At 40.7% G+C, this 18,067-nt stretch overlaps 1 protein-coding gene across 1 annotated transcript in view; it reads left to right on the forward strand.

The window, feature by feature from the left end:
* The window catches only part of grm1a (glutamate receptor, metabotropic 1a), a 30,447-nt gene extending 12,682 nt beyond the window's left edge, over positions 1-17,765 (forward strand). The window contains exons 3-9 of the mRNA XM_078274766.1: positions 7,359-7,594; positions 7,789-7,797; positions 9,006-9,252; positions 9,886-10,054; positions 12,561-12,687; positions 14,359-15,292; positions 16,949-17,765. Coding sequence (XP_078130892.1) covers positions 7,359-7,594; positions 7,789-7,797; positions 9,006-9,252; positions 9,886-10,054; positions 12,561-12,687; positions 14,359-15,292; positions 16,949-17,765 — 2,539 coding nt within the window. The remainder of the gene's footprint in view (positions 1-7,358; positions 7,595-7,788; positions 7,798-9,005; positions 9,253-9,885; positions 10,055-12,560; positions 12,688-14,358; positions 15,293-16,948) is intronic.
* The last annotated feature ends 302 nt before the right edge of the window (positions 17,766-18,067 follow it).

An 18,067-nucleotide genomic window follows, 5' to 3' on the forward strand; every position in this document is an offset into this window, starting at 1 on the left:
AAATGACAAACACAACACATCAGTTAGGATCTGCAACAACCGAATAGTCCTAAAACAATAAGTAACTGAAATAGAAATGAATCAACAATATTTTTTAATACTCTAATTGTTTGTTTTCATGCAAAAATCCCAAACATTCTATGCTTTCAGCCTGTGAGGTTTTCTTGCTTTTTTTGTTTGTTTTACATTATTGTTAATTAAATAACCTCACATTTTGGACAGGTGGTCAGACAAAACAATCACCATCTTGTGGTCCTACTAATATAACATAATGTAAAATAATGGTAGAGTGCAGAGCGAACCCCAGATGCAGGAGCAGGAGAGGCAGCTTCTAAAAATGTAGGCTAATAATGCAAATATACCCAAATCACCAATAAATAATAATATACAGTAGGCTTCAGTGTTTAGTAAATCATTTTGAAATAGCGGGCATTATTTTGTATCAGTTGTTTATGCAGTTTTAGGTGGAGCTGTCATTTTTTTGGTCTGTTTTTGTTCAGGTGGATATTTGCCTGACAAAGACCTTCCAGCTACAAATGTTGCATTCAGTGAACTACCACTCATTTTCATTTCTAACATTTTATAGACTAAATGATTCATTGATCATTTAGAAAACAAGACATATTTGTCAATAATGTAAATACATCTTTGACATCAATGAAGTTTATACCTTCCCTTCCTTTAAGTGTAACTGAAAAATGGATCTTCATGGTCATTGGTAGTTATTATTGCAATAATGAGCAACCAAAATGCCAAAAAAGGAACATGGAAGCATTTTAAATGTACGAAGCCTTAAACAGCTGTGCTCTAACCAACCTTATGTAATGATTTTAACATTAAATTGACCAACTGATGATAAGATTCTGTCATCCATCAGTCACTGCTACAGCTGATATTAAATGCAGAGACTTTATCACGGGGTTTATTAGTGGATTGACGTTCCTTGGTGCTAAAAAGCAAAAAGGATTTTCTCCCAGCAGTGTTTCCTGTCAACGTAGAGGAGACTGATCTCCCAACTCAAACTGGGGCATGATGAATTAGTAAAAGCAGCTTGGATGGGCTTTTAAAGGCTCCCCGGCTCACCCAGGGTCCTCTGTGTCACCACAAGAGAGTCATGCTGCTGCCGCCATCTAGCTAACAAGCCACCACCACTTCTGTTTTAACTCCACAGAGTTGCAGAAATAAGGGAAATGGAGGAGAATGGGAGTGTAGGGAGAGAGAGAGAGAGAGAGAGAGAGAGAGAGAGAGAGAGAGAGAAAGAAAGGCAGTTTTTGAGATGGAACGTTAGTGTTCGGCTTACGAGAGAAACCCATGTATGAATATTTCTTCCACTGCCAGAGCAGTTTCAAATTAATTAATGATGTTGTGCGATCATAATAGAGATAAATGTAGAACAGAAAACTAAAATTACCCCAAAGAGCTCCTATTGTGTGAAATTATTGCTCAAAATGTACTGTGGGATCTGAGAGCTTCTTCCACCACTGAAAATGAGATGATTGTTCAATGATCAAAAGGAGAAAGAGAAACAAGAAGTTATGATGGGAGTAAATGAAGTGTGTGTGTGTGTGTGTGTGTGTGTGTGTGTGTGTGTGTGTGTGTGTTAAGATCAAAGACCTAAATCCTGATTTTACTTTTAAGATGAATGTAATTCTAGCAATTAGAACAGTTGACATTCTAGTGAATGACAGACAGATTAAAAGTTTTTTCCATTAACTACCTGAACTTTTATTTCACTCGCGTAGAGCAATTAGGAAACTCTTGACTACCCTATCCTCCCTTTCCTCTTTTTAAAGTAACTCTTCTCATTCATCCTCCAGGGGAAACAGCGCATGTGATTAAATCTCTGCCCTGCCAATTAATTCATGGCTTCATAAATATACAAATGTGCTATCAAACTAGAACTAGATCATCCGGGAGAGTCGGGAGAGCTCTACTCACTTTTGTATACTACTCTATAAATTATCCAGCTGTTGGCATGCTGCAGCCCTCTAAACAATGCCACACATCATCAAGTCTCAGTAAATCATCAAAATACGCACATCCCATTATTAAGCATGTGGCATCAAAGTATTAGCATCCTGCTGACTTTATTTAAAATAAATATATAATGATGATAAATACTGACTTAAATTATTCAGTATTTGGAAAGTTGATGGTAAAAGAGAAATTGAGTTGAGTTCAAACTGTCAGGATTGGCCTCAATCTTGTGAGTTTTACTTGTTTAAATCCACTGTGCCACAAATATATTTGTACTTGTGCTGTATTTACCTACTTACTTAAGTGTCTAACGTAACATGGGCACTGGACACTGTGGTTCATGGTTCACATCTACCAACAGCCAAAGTTGGTTTCTTTTAACTATGACACTAATCTTTCTTTTCAATCATGTTTTTTGTTACCAGATCAGAATAAACTCATGTGAATAGCTTTTGTAACAGTCATATAGGTCACTTTGGAAGGTTAAATAAAAACACTCATATGTTTTTAGGGCAACGACAAATTACCTATTTTGCATTTTAGGTATAAATATTGTTGGATTAACCATAAGTACTTATAGTGTTTGCATTTGTGATCCTTATTACTGCCAAAAGTAACTGGTATTCAGTATGTTGCCTTGCATCACAAACCTCAGCTTTCTTAAAACTAATTATTTTATTTATTTTTTAAATCGTATATATGTCAGAGGTATGCTCTGTTTTATAGCTCAGACCTGCTGCCTTGTCTGTCTTCAGTACGATTCCAAAACTAATAACATACTTGAACAGCGTTGACTCCTTAATCCTCTTAAACAGGTGTTCCTCCACTATATCTGACTCAGGTTGTGTAATAACGGGCCTTCCAATATGCAGTGTGAAGCTGCAGAACATTGAGGTGACATTAAATCAGATTTTGTCCCATTAGGCGTCTCTCTGATGGCCCAAGAGTTTTGATGAGCTGCTTGGAGTTCTACCAGACAGCGTGATCCTGAGAGAGGAGAGCAAGGAAGAGAGAATGTCATTTTTCTACATCACAAACTCCACTGTGAGAAACAGCCAAGCATGTCTTGCACCTCACTCTCTTTATCTAAAAAACAGTCTGTTTTCCACTGTTCTGTTAGAACAAATATGTTAAACACAGAATCGTATTGAATAGACCATATGAAATGTAGTTACCCTGTCAGTTAAAGTACGTTTATGATAAACACTCGGAAGAATTATGCACACAAATCTATACAGTGGTGTGTGTGTGTGTGTGTGTGTGTGTGTGTGTGTGTGTGTGTGTGTGTGTATCTGTAGTACATGTACTGAAAGAGAGCAGGAGGGACAGAGACAGCATTCACTTGGAACTAATTAAGGAAATGTGACTAGGACCAATGAAATTCACGTGTTTCGGACTCTAAACTCAATTAGGAGAGTGAAAAGGATAACTCAGTTGAATTGTTCTTCTTAAATATATAGCACACACTTTAGGAGACACAACGGGCAGATATCCTTGTCCAAAGAATAAGACATAGGTTATGTTGTGATCTAGACCCTATTGCTGTAACTTTGTCCTCTCAGCATTACCAAACATTGTTCTTGTCTTTGACAATAGTTGTTGCTGACAGTAGAACATACATGTATAATTTAATGGATCCTAGCCTACCTTTCTTACACCATTTATTTAAAAACCTTAAAAAATACCTTTTGCTATAAGCCATACGAATCGGCACATTGATATCAATTATTATAATTATTATTTTATTATCTTTCCAATGCATTTGTGCAAAGATGCAAGTATGCATTTTCTTAGCTGCATCCCACATGCCAAAACATATCCAGCTGGCTCTGATTGAACTGTGCAGGAGGAATAATTTAAAGACAAATCTCTATCAAAAGAACAATATATTTGCAGGTGACTATTAAATGTCAGTTGTGGGGGTTTCTAACTAAAGCTAACGATGAATTGATTCTACTATAAGTACCGTCTCTGTAGCAATAGCCTTCGTGCTAAGTGTCACAGAAATGGTAGGGAAGTCAGAAGACAGAGTAATACATGTTGATTTTGGCACTGTCAAGGGTTTTGTTGACAGTAAGAGAAATATAAAACAACGCCAGCCTTGTCCATTCAATTTTCACCTCCCAATGTGTAGGATAAGTGAGACAGATGTCAGGATCAGCTGGAGAAACTTCTGGATGATAATTTCAATACTGGCTGTCTCCTGCTGCCCAATATATGTAGGAATGCATATGTTCTTTAGCTTGAGCAGGGATATACATATGTTTAAAAGTTTCCTCTTTACATTCTCACAAATTTGGTTGAATGTCTTCCTTTTTCTTGACTGAAGATAATTGTGGACAGAAAAGGTCTGAGACTTTGACCTGCACACGCACACACACACACACACACACACACACACACACACACACACACACACACACACACACACACACACACACACACACATCCTTTTCTATCACCCAGAACATCCCATGTGTGCAAGGTAATTGGTTCTATGGTGAGTCATACCTAATTGGTGTGTAGCTGTCAATAGCATAGGTATTTCAAAGCAGTAGCCCGAAGCCCACAGTTCAGATTTAGAGAAAGGGCAGAGCTCAGACTGCTTACCTGTTAATTTGTTTTTCAGTGTCCCCTTTACTGATGTTTTCCATTTCTCTTAGAGCCCACTGGCAAAGCTATGTGTCCAAATTGGCTTGGTAAGGTAGAAATTCTCGCACAGTGTTACACAAGCCAACAAACAAGCAAGCTAAAGGGATTGTGTAAAGCCTACAATTACGGTTGAGGCACTAATGGTGAGATTTCTATCCTCTTTAAATTAAGGATTGCTGCAGTGGACTTGAGATAAGCCTCTAACCAGTGCTGCCACGCTAATTTAACATCGTACAAGAGTAGAGGCCATAGTCGACCTGCTTGTAGTGGAAGCTCATTATTTAAATGAAAGCAACACATGACTTAAAGTTTGGGTTTGTGCAATGATGTTGTTCTGTCATTACATTCGCTGTTGTTTGATAGAAACGTTCTGATTAGTATCCATCTGAACACAGACATAACAAACATTATTCAGCCCACAGCTGCTCTACTTCTGTATTGCCTTTTACTCAATGATACTGCTGCTCTGAATGTCCAAATGGCTTTTGCATGGTTCTGTTTTCATGCTGCTACTTCCTCTATAATCCAACTTCCCCTTTAGAGGTGAACATTACTTTTCAACTGATTCCGCTCAAAGATTCATAGTCACTGACAATGTTTGCCGACGCATCACCATTCAAATCCACAATCAGTACATCGATCAGTGAATGGATCACTGTTCATACAGCGATAAAGGATAAAAGATAAAGGATAAAGGATAACTCAGTTGGATTGTTCTTCTTAAATATACAGCAAGCACTTTAGGAGAACATAGGTTATGTTGTGATCTAGACCCTATTGCTGTAACTTTGTCCTCTCAGCATTACCAAACATAGTTCTTGTCTTTAACAATAGTTGTTGCTGACAGTAGAGCATACATGTATCATTGAATGGATCCTAGCCTACCTTTCTTACACCATTTAATTAAAAAAAGTTTTGGTGAAAGGTGAAAATTACTTTTTACCTGATTCCGTTCCTCTATAATCCAACTTCCCCTTTAGAGGTGAACATTACTTTTCAACTGATTCCGCTCAAAGATTCATAGTCACTCACAATGTTTGCCAACGCATCACCATTCAAATCCACAATCAGTACATCGATCAGTGAATGGATCACTGTTCATACAGCGCCTATGTTCAGTCTTCAAGTCATTTATCAGTTCAGTCGGTTGCTGGTACAAGCTGTTCAGTTCAGTTGGGTACAAAACTAGGCCTATGCAAGGAATGTACATTAGCTAGGTATTAGGTTAGTAGCTCAACAGTAGTTAGTAGCTCAACAGGTGAGTATTTGCAACAGAATTATAATCTTTTTTTATTAGTTTTTTAAGAAAGTTTTAATAAGGAACTAAGGGCTGAACTGACCAAGATGCTTTTGGTCGCTGTTGTGAATCTGTTACACTACATTCTCTAAAAACTCTGAACAAAGCCCCTCTCATCTGTTTTAAAGGTCCTATGACATGCTGCTTTTTGGATTCTTTTCTATAGGCCTTAATGGTCCCCTAATACTGTATCTGAAGTCTCTTTCCCGAAATTCAGCCTTGGTGCAGAATTACAGCCACTAGAGCCAGTCCCACAATGAGCTTTACTTAGGATGTGCCATTTCTGTGTCTGTAGTTTTAAATGCTATTGAGGAGGAGAGAGGGGGGGCAAGGTGGAGGGTGTGGGGTGTGGCCTTGACCAACTGCCATGCTTTGCTTGTTTTCAAGCCATGATGTCTCTCTCTTTCTCATGGGCGGACCAAATTCTCTGGGCGGGCAAAGCAGAGAAAGGGGAGGTAACCTTCCTCCTTATGACCTCATAAGGAGCAGATTCCAGATCGGCCCATCTGAGCTTTCATTTTCTCAAAGGCAGAGCAGGATACCCAGAGTTTGGTTTACATCTATCGCCATTTCTAGCCACTGGAGGACCATAGGCAGGCTAGGGGAACTCACATTAATGTTAAAAAACCTCATAAAGTGAAACTTTCATGCCATGGGACCTTTAATTGGTATCATACATTTGTATCATAAATTGTAACACCTTCCTTTCTAAAGATTTATGTGAGTGAACCTACCTTGAACCAATCCAACTTTTCTATGAGGCCTCTTTCTTATCTATCTACTGTCATGTCATCAAAGTGAATGCAGCGATTGTTATATTCTTGTGTGTCTCATTTAACCTTTAGAACATTGTAAATGGAACCCTGCTTTGTGTCATTTTGTTCAGCGAGAACTTGTAGCTGCTTTCACAATCAACTCACAGAGGTCAAGCCAGTAGATGATAGGATACAAACCACAAAACAATCATGATCGGATTGTTTCATAACAGTCACTAATGAAGGGAGTAACAGTTGTGATTCAGCACATAGTCAGTTTCGTTTTAAGATTGTTTCATATTTGTTTGTACATGAACTGAACACCTTTACTGCCCTGTCCCCCTAAGAAGAGACAGAAAATCATCAATGGAATAGATTATCATTCACAGTAAATCTGCATAAGTGGAATCTGTTTTGTTTAGGTTGTGTGAAATTAGTTTGACTGTAGTGTCAATGATGCCAACAGTTTTATGGGCATGTCAGTCTGAATCAGCAGTGTAAATCATAATTACTACAATCCAATATAAAAGACATGTGACAGTAACATGAGAGTGCCTCTCATTCTAAATGTTGACAATGTTTTATTCTTACTTAAAATATTTTTTATAATACTTTACTGCCCTTCCCCTGCGATCCTTATGTTATAGCCTCTTCTTCTTTCTCTCTTGCTCCTGCAGTGATGGGTGGGCAGACCGTGACGAGGTTGTGGAGGGTTATGAGCAGGAAGCAGAGGGAGGAATCACCATGAAGCTGCAATCAGAGGTGGTCAAAACCTTTGATGATTACTACCTGAAGCTGCGCCTGGACACTAACACCAGGAACCCCTGGTTCTCTGAGTTCTGGCAGTACCGTTTCCAGTGCCGCCTCGAGGGCCACCCACAGGAGAACAAAAACTACAAGAAAGTCTGCTCCGGTGGGTGACAACAAGAAATGTATATTTTTTTGTTTATAAATAGGAGCATCATACTCTATTTTTTCATTTTCTGTCAGTGAAAGTAGAGGGTTACATTTAAACAGAGTGCATAACTCATGAATAATAACAAAAACTGTGTATTTTTTTTCTTTCTGTTTTCCTCCCCGAATATTCTCTCCCTTTGCTCCCAAAAGGTGATCATGGTAAATTGTGTTCTGCACTTGTTAATGGCATTTAAATAACAATTCAAAATTACTCACAACAAATCCAATAAAAAGTAATCAAATCAACAATGCAATTTAAATGACATTAAAAATAAATTGCTCAGCATGCTTTTAATCAACTGATAACTAAAATCAATTAGTGGCTTGTACTGACTGTTGCTATCTCAGAGCAGAACAATCGTAGTTGCTTTTCTATTTCCACTGTATCACACTCTTATATACCTCTTTTATTCCAAAGACCTTCAAGGTGGTAAGTGCATTTTTTCTTGCCACTACTATGGTAATGATTTTATCAGAATTGCACCTGCACTCTGTGAGCATTTGACTCCTCCAAGACAGGAAGAGTTTGACTAATGCTCTCTTTAACACAAGACTCTCTGTAATGTCTAAAAACTGCTATTTCGTAAAATTGTGAGATGTCTTGATCCTGGCAGTCTCAGGCTCTCGACCAGAGTGAGGATTGCATTAGTCACACTCTGATGTGGAGCACTGGGCTTGTTTATAATGTATGAGGAATAACAGGAAATTGGCCTTACACTTTGAAAACTGCACAAAGGAATGGCTCACCCAGTACACACTGTTCACCCAAAAGGCTGAAACACCTGAAAAAGATATTATGTATTATGTATTATGTATTGAAATAGATCACACCTTCTGATGTATGTGCATGTTGATGTATATGATTTAGATTTGTAGACAATACATATCAGGATTTTAAATGCACTGTCTTAGGGGGCAAAGAAAATGGAAATTTAGGCTTAAACTTTGGGAGAAATATTTCCATACAAGGATGCAGAAATGTAACATTTTCTACTTTTATTTACATCCTCAAAAACATTAAGGTTTGACTGTTGGACAGTGCCTTTAGAGGGCTGACGGTGAAGTACAACTTGCTGTTCACAGCCTAGGATTTTCCCAGACAATGGTTGTTCTCCACATCTGTTTCCTATTGAGTTTTTGGACATCATATTGTGATTTCCTTGTATGCTAATATATTTTTCTGCAAAAGAAGGTTCTGCTTTGCAGTAGATTTAATTTAATCATGCATTGTGGAAAACACAATGGTTCTACAGTGTAACTGCAGTTTGAATACAGCACAAAACACCAGACAAATAACTTTCTTCAATTGTAAAAATTGTATAAATGTTTCCATTATTTTGATAGCATCTTCTTTTCCCCTCTAACAGGAAATGAAAGTCTGCATGAAAACTATGTTCAGGATAGTAAAATGGGATTTGTCATCAATGCCATCTATGCCATGGCTCATGGCCTCCATGATATGCACAAGGAGTTGTGCCCAGGGCAGCCAGGGCTCTGTGAAGCCATGGACCCCATCGATGGCAGCAAGCTGCTGGACTACCTGCTGAAGACCTCCTTCAAAGGAGTCTCTGGAGAGGACATTTATTTTGATGAAAACGGAGACACCCCAGGAAGGTAAGAGGATGAGAAGGTGGTAAAAAAAACATAGAAAAAAGGCAAATGGAAATAGACATTTCATATCACCAGGGTGGTTATAATCTGTGAATTTTCCCATCTAACACTCTCCTACTCATTAGCATGCATGTACAAACACACGTGTGCACAAATCTTGAGCACAGAAGGATGTAATTGGTTTGGACTGGAACAGATTTAGTGGATTGTCTGCTGTGGCAGGCACATTCTTCTCTCTTCAGTCCAACAGACAGCATTTGACAGTCAGAAAACACAGCCGTGTCATTCCTCCGTCAACTAGAGGTCAGGTGGAGCACACCCTGGTTCAATATAAAGATGAGGCTACAGTGTGCACTGGCATGAGCTCTTGATATTACACTAATGGGGTTGTAAGCTGTTTAAGTGACTTTGGTAGGTTTGCTAAGTTGCGGAATCGTTATCATTATATTACCTGTCACTCTCTCCTTCTCCCCTCCCTCTATATCTCTCTTTTCCTTCTTCTGTCTTTCTCTGTTTGTGATCTTTAACTCTCCTCTATTGTACTCCGTCCCCCTTCTAGTCTTTTTTTTCCCTTTGTCGCTTACTAAACTTGTTCTTGTTCATTGTGGTCCTCTGTCCCTCCCTCTGTCCAACCAGGTATGACATCATGAATCTACAGGGTGTGGGTGATGATCACTATGACTACATAAACGTGGGCTCCTGGCATGAGGGCATCCTAAACATCGATGACAACAAGCTGTGGTTGAACAGCAGTGACATGGTCCGCTCAGTCTGCAGTGAGCCTTGCTCCAAAGGACAGATCAAGGTAAGGGTTCAAATCCTCCAGCGTTAAATTAACTCCAACATTGTTAATTTAGTCTGAAAAGTCTAAAAAATCAATAGTCATTAACAGTGAAGAATTTGCTGTGTGACTCTGGGGGTCCAAAACTGTCTAGAAGTGTTAATTCAACACTGTGCCAGTGTATAGAAGTAAATACCAGCTGAGCTTATTTAACATTGATTCTGCTCTAACTAGCTCATTTTCATTGCAACAAGGAGATGAGTTTGGCCAGGCCGACTCACACACAATGAGTTTCACAAAGTACTAGTGGTGTGTCTTAATTCTGATACCTCGTGAGTTAAGGTACATGTAGTACACTGTGTACACTATGTACTCACTTTTGTAGTGCATACATTTTGACAGGGTAGTGTTGAGTGTTGTCGAGTCGTGCAAGACCCGTAGCCTATGCACTGCTTGGAAATGGAATTATTATTATTAATGGTAATTTGCAAACGAGCGCAGCATTACCGCCATCTATTGTTGTCCACCAACTTGGCTTGTTTTCTCACTATTCAACTACAGTATAGAGGTACTTATTGAAAAACACATGTATAAATTACATTTGTATTATTGTTGTTGTTCACCGTTTCACAATCGCTGCAGCTTCCTCCCCCACCATTGTCACAAGTTTGAAAATACGTTGGTGGTCCCCAGGGACATAGCACAAAATTCTGGGCCCTGTAGAAAGCTATTTTCTATTGGCCCTTTCCCACATCCACAGCTATTCATTCTAGCATCTCTTTGAGTACTGAGTCCCCTTATCACCCCCAGTCCGACACCCCTGGTGGTCCCGTAGCTTCTGCTCCATAGCAAAGATGGCGACCGTTGAGGACAAGTGGTGTCCAGTGTTCAACTTTTTGACCCTTTTGACTGCAACATCCGTGTACTCATAGTGCACTGCATTTGGCCATACTTTGTCAATGTGAATGCACTATGCATTCAAAATAGCAAGTTTAAGTACAGAAGTGCGCATTGGTCTTTATCAATTCCAAGAATGCCGACACAAGTGGTATACTTGAAGAATGCTCTCCTCCAGTTGTCTTAGAGTAAAACGTCTCATAACAAGACTGAGAGTCTATACCAGTACTAGCAACTCTCTGAGGCTGTACTAAGCTATAATGGTGCTTTGAGCTAAATGCAAACATCAACATGCTAACATACTCACAATGAGATGCTAAAATGCTGATGTTTAGCAGGTGTCAAAACAACAATTCTGCGTTTTGTGCTGGACTGTTTCTTGGAACTTATTTTTTTCTACAGAATGTACATTTGAGATATGAGGTGTTAATTTAGCGGTTTAGAGGTGCTGTTAGGGGGGTTTTGTTACCAAGCCAGGCTAGCTGTTTTCCCCTTTACGATAAGATTAGTTAGCTGCTGGTGGTGGCGTCAATGGTGCTGTATCAGTGTTCTCATCTAACTCTCGGCAAGAAAGCGAATAGGTGTATTTCCCAAAATGTGGAACATCATCAAAGTTATTACAAATAATCCTAAGAGGAACATGAATATCTGTACAAAATGTGATGGCAATCCATCCAAAAGTTTTTCAGATATTTCTGTTGTGACAACCAACATAGCCATCTCTAGATCCACACCGCTAGCATGGCTAAAAATAAGTGCAATCAGTTAAGACAGAGATAGTTTTTCCCCTGTGCTCTCAAAGAACTTTTTTTTCCTACTGATAACTGTGTCACTGCTTAGACGCAATACCCCATTCTTGCCATGAATCTCGACATTTCCCATTTGTTCTCTTTGATAATTATCCAACGCATCCTCAGTTGCCAAGTAAACTTTGGGGATGTTAGTTTGTCCTACATTTTGACATCCTGCTTCATCAATTAAATATTGTGTACAATGCTTCATAAAAGAGAAAATAATTTACACAGGCACGTTTTCTCAATCTAATTCAACATAAAAAAAAAAAATCCTTGTGCTTTTCATGATTACTTACGAGAAGTCTTATCAGTCTAAATTATGTCACACGCAATGCAATAAGTTTGCCAAAGGTGAACAAATCATTTCCTGTGCCTTTCACCCTATCTGCCTGAGGAGAAAGGGAGTTCGGGACAGTAAATAATAAAAACTGGTATTGAGCCCAGTTTGAAGAAATGCCCTGATTTGCTTCATCTTGAGACAATTGTTTTCACTCTAGCTATACCCTAAATTGCCCTGAGGGAGGCTGCTGCTCACGTTTCCCCCTCTATCTGCTTTGTTTCCTGCCCCACTTATCACCCTGCTTTACATATCACAGTGCTGGTAACAGTGTTTTAGGAAGCAGAATGTAAAAGCAGCTGGCCTTGTTTTATGTCTGGGGCTCAAGGAAAAAAGAAACTGCACCAACATATCCTCGTGTTTGAAATCCCCTTGATGCTGATTACTTATTTAGGTTGCTTTGGGTGTGATGTGCTTCCTATCACTGTTAGATTACTGTTGTGACTGGTTACTAAGATGTCTGTGACCCCTCATCGTTGATGTCTGGCCTCTCTGTGTGCAGGTGATCAGGAAGGGCGAGGTGAGCTGCTGTTGGATCTGCACCACATGCAAGGACAATGAGATCGTCCAGGATGAGTTTACCTGCAAGGCATGTGAGCTGGGATGGTGGCCCGATGATGACCTGGAAGGTAGGAGAGACAAAACCAGACACTCTGAGCCAATCTACTTTTAATTTTATCAACAATGTCCATTGATGCTCTTCATATTTCCTATCCCTTGACCAACCCTCATTAATTATTTCACCTATTTCATGTGTTTTCTCTGAGCTAATCTACCTTTTGCCTGCTCCTTTGTCAGGTCATGTAGATCTTATAACACCAATCTAACTGAAACAGCACAAGCTCTTTTTCTCAAACTATTTTCTCTGTCAAAAATCATCCTCCCCGCATAAGCCTGTTAAAACTTCACACCCTGAAACCTCCTTCCGCTGATGCTTTTCATCATCCAGGTCCTATGACCCTGCTCTCTTAACTTTCTCAACCTCCACACTACTCCTTCCCTCCTCCCTGCTCTTTGCCTTGTTGTGACCCAGTGGTTGTTTTCACAGCAATTTATAGAGTTGAGAGGAGCTCTCAGTTCCCAGGTGTAAAATCCTATTACTGACATGAGAGGCTTGGGGATACATCTCAGCAGTCTGTCGAAGAAGAAATTCTCCCTTCACTCTCATTACATGTCCCTATCTGGAGAATACTAATAGAGAGAGTTGGTATCCTATTCATAGAGTTAGGTTGTACTGTCCATATGCTCACTCATTTGCTCATTTAGGGCAGGATTTCTTTTGTCATAATACCTTTATTTTTTTAACATAATTTCATTTTGGTGCTGGCTTCTCTTCGAAGTCAATGTGAATTGGCCCAGAGACAATGTACAGCACAAGAGTGGGCTTTGTTTTTGAATTATGTCTGGGTCTTCCCAGCTTAGATATGACAGCATGGGTTTTATAGGAATAAGGATATTGAGGATTGTGTAAGAAGAGATACAGATAAGAGCAATTCATCTTTGCCACCGTTGTCCGTTTGCTTGCAGTGGGGCTGATACCTCGGTGAACTTAGCCGGGTGGGTGGTCAAAATAAACCAGCAAGAGTTCACTGCAGTGGGCTTCAGACACTTTACCTCAAGTGTATCTCAGTGTGTTTTTGCAGAAGTGCTTTTAAATAATATCTCAGTCTGACAATTGCTTTATACCTTCATATTAACATTAGTAAAATTGTGTGTGGAAAATACCCAAGCTTCCTAGGGCCAGAAGTTATTATAACATTTCACATTTCTCATGATTTGACATATTGGGAATTAGCAATGCAGACCAGCAGTGTGTTTCATACATAGGCATAGTCTTGCTTGTGATGGCAGTGACTGTAATGCTATTAGTAGCAGCATGTAATTTATAGAGGGTTAAGCAGGGGAAGTCTAGGGATGTCAGTTTTCTCCCATTAAGCTCTATACACTTCCTCTGGGTGTTGGGTGGCAACTAGTGCATCATGACAGAGTTGACACACATACCCACCACATGTCTGCACATACACATTTGGCATTAAATGAAAATGAGAAATCTGACAGAACTGGAGCTTTGACACATGCAAATTAGTTCCTGAGCAATTTTAGGTCATCTAGATAGACTCTGATCTCTGCTACACACCTGACTTCCCTTGTGTCTCCACATTTGTGTTGCTCTCCTCTCTGCCACCTCTCTTCTGTCTGCTTCTTGGTTCTTTTCACCTGTTTTAATGTACCTTTCATTCACAAAAAACTACTACAGTACCAACAAAAGATTAACCTGACATCTCCTCTGCTCTTTTCAGGCTGCCAGCCCCTGCCTCTGAAGTATCTTGATTGGGCGGATGTGGAATCCATGGTGGCAGTGGCTTTCTCCTGTGTGGGCATCCTGATCACTTCCTTTGTCACCTTTGTGTTCATCCAGTACCGTGATACACCTGTGGTTAAGTCCTCGAGCAGAGAACTCTGTTATATCATCTTGGCAGGCATCTTCATGGGCTACATCTGTCCATTCACCTTAATCGCCCGTCCAACAGTGACCTCCTGCTACTTGCAGCGGCTCCTGGTGGGCCTTTCATCCGCCATGTGCTACTCTGCCCTGGTAACCAAAACTAACCGTATTGCCCGCATTCTGGCAGGCAGCAAGAAGAAGATCTGCACCAAGAAGCCCCGTTTCATGAGCGCCTGGGCCCAGGTGGTGATTGCCTTTATGCTGATCAGTATGCAGCTAACTCTGGAGATCACACTCATCATTCTGGAGCCTCCTGAGCCCATCAAGTCCTACCCGAGCATACGTGAGGTCTACCTCATCTGTAATACTAGCAACATAGGCATGGTAGCGCCACTGGGCTACAACGGCCTGCTAATCATGAGCTGCACCTACTATGCCTTCAAGACACGGAACGTCCCAGCCAATTTTAATGAGGCTAAATATATTGCCTTCACAATGTACACTACCTGCATCATCTGGTTGGCCTTTGTGCCAATCTATTTTGGCTCAAACTACAAGATCATAACCACATCCTTCTCCGTCAGCCTGAGTGTAACAGTGGCACTGGGATGCATGTTCACACCTAAGATGTACATTATCATTGCCAAACCAGAGAGGAACGTCCGAAGTGCCTTCACCACATCTGATGTGGTGCGAATGCACGTTGGAGATGGAAAGTCGCCTCAATGCAAGAACAGCAGCATTCTCAATATGTTCCGCCGGAAGAAGCCTGGGTCGGGCAATGCCAAGTGAGTGACCTTTTATGTTGTTCATCCTGCTAGATTGTTTTTTCTTAGAGACAAAACAATAAGATGCCTAAACACTCAAATGTTACAGTGAGTTGTCCAAAACTAGTCGTTTGGCATTTCTCTAAATAAATCATCAACAGTAACCTGTAGCTGCTTATTTTTCACAATAATATTTGAGTGCTTATTTGTAATGTTATTGGTCCTTTCCAGTACCCCAATCTATGTAAAACTAAACTGATAGGCCTACAATGATTTAGAAACAGTAAGCAGTGAATACTGATTGATATGGCACATCCCCCTCCCCCTGAAGGACATGAAATGTTATCAATGAAATTAAGCTAAATTTAACAGAAAACTCAGGGTGGGACAATTTGACGTCATTGATTTAAACAGGCCGTGCTAATGCGTAAGTGATTATTAAAGTATAGATGTCACACATCTGAACTAGATATAAGACTTGCATATAACTTTTTTGAGATCCACAGCAGTGACACATGGACAGGTGTCTAAAGTAAGGAGTGGGGAAGAGTATGAGAGTGATCCCAATATGTTTGCGTGTTGTCTCTCACCCTTGCTATGCAGCCTTTCTAATCTTCTAACCCTTTAACCTTCGTAACCGAGCAGCGTACTGTCTGCAAAGTGTTGAGGCTGGCAAATGTTTTTGGCATGGTGGTCCTTCAACTCCTTTCCTGGAGAGCTGCACTGTCAACTGAGACATATTTTACTATACATACAATCAGGGGAGACATTTAGACACTCCCCAGCCAGATGATCATAATTTGCCCAAAAGTCCTAAAGCTGAAGATTTTCTGCACGACACAGAGGTGGCATCATTTTGGCACTGTTTATTCTATTTTAGATATAAGATATTGCATTGAATTATGCTTGATTTTGATGAGTGACACAAGGGAAAAGTTGTAGCAAGTATCAATTCATTATTTGGCTTGCTCTCACCTTGAGTTTATTGATTTTTTTTTGTATTCAACAATAAAGTCTATCTGGCTGGTTAAAGTGTATGATGAATTAAAGGAATCACCTCTGTGATCCTGTCACTCCTGATCGGCAATGGCAAAAATGTTTTTGACACTGCAGCCCTCCATGAAGGAGATCTGCCACCCTGCTGCTTTTGGTTTATCCTGAATTAACCTCACATTTAACTTTTCTCAGCATGAACGCCCCTCCGCACCTCTCCAACTAATCACATTAGAACTAGTCCTAGCTCATTCTGCACTAAACTCTGTGTCGTCTTCAGACCAGTTCAGGCACCAGCTGAAATTCCCCAAATGCATGCGTCCCATTTTAACTATATAAGCAAACAGTTAAGACAGGAAGAAATGATCTGGGTGGCTCTTAATTCTATAAGCTTAATATTTGAAGTAATTTGAAGATCATAATGCTGTCTGCAGCACATTATGACTCACTATGTTTGTGAAGTGCCACAGTTGATAAACGTAATGCTCCTTAGAGCTCATGTGTGAACCCCTTAGCAAAGCTGTTAATGTCAAGTCATGTGGATAAAAAGTATTTTAACATGCATCAGAAATGTTGAAATGCTGCTACTCTGTTGTGTTGCGTTGCTGCTATGTTGATGTTGTTTTTCTGCAACCACCTCCCGGTTTCCTGTGATAGTAACTTGGGTCTTTATCTCGTTCATAGTTCTAATGGCAAGTCTGTGTCATGGTCTGAATCAGGTGCAAGACACCCTCCGAGGGGGGGGAATGTGTGGCACAGACTGTCTGTGCATGTGAGGAAACAGGAAGCCGGCTTGAATCAGACGGCGGTCATCAGGCCCCTAACTAACACCCCCGACCCCCACAGTTGTGAGCCCTCCACCTGCGACCTTGGCACAGAACCACATCCCCCCCAAGAACCACGTGGTGCTAAGCTTCTGTACAACCTGGTGGAGGAGGAAGACGAGGGCGATTCGCAGCGCCCCCTCTGGACTCCGACTTGCTCTGGACAGATGCAAGGGCTGGAGTCTAATTTAAATAAGCCGGCTTCTTATTTGCCCTCTCACTTGAAGGGCTGCACTGCAGAGCGCTTACAGGGGGCTGTGGTGGACACACACAGCTCCTATGTCCCTGCACTGAATGACCACGCCACCGGGGAGGCAATCCCTGCCAACGAGCCTTTGAGCTTGACCCCCTCTCAGCTTCCTTTGGCCCCACAATTGGGGACGTTTGAAGAAGAAGGGTCTGAGGACGAGGAACTGGATCTCTTGCACAGCTACATTTATGATGCCAAGGAGGAGGGGGAGGGGTTGGACAGGGAAGGCGAGGATTTATCTCAGAACAAGCCAACTCTGGAGGATTCCCTAGCTTTGTCGCCCCCCTCCCCTTTCAGAGACTCTGTGTGTTCGGGGGAGTCTGTCAGCGACTCCCCCATCATGGAGTCGATGCTCAGAAGCCCTCCGAACTCAGTCTACACCTCAAACATCCTCGAAGACTTCGCACACAGCTCCTCAACACTGTGAGAGCAAAACAGGCGCTGACACACTTGTGCATCAACAGATGTGCATTTCCACATACAGACACACAAACAGACACACACACACACACACACACATACTGTACAACAACAAGTCTTTTATTATCATTTCAGGTTTTTAGCATTTATGCTTTGCTGTCATTTGCTTGCTTGTATTTATTACTCTGCTTTTATAAGTAAGGGGTTAATCAAAATTATAAGTAGAAAAATCATCCATGAGTGCTTACATTTCTGAAGGGTTTGGGATTACACAAAGCCTTTCTGTAACATGTTAAACTGGGAAGAGTG

Source organism: Sander vitreus, chromosome 18 (assembly GCF_031162955.1).
Source record: "Sander vitreus isolate 19-12246 chromosome 18, sanVit1, whole genome shotgun sequence".
In the NCBI taxonomy this organism is placed as follows: domain Eukaryota; kingdom Metazoa; phylum Chordata; class Actinopteri; order Perciformes; family Percidae; genus Sander; species Sander vitreus.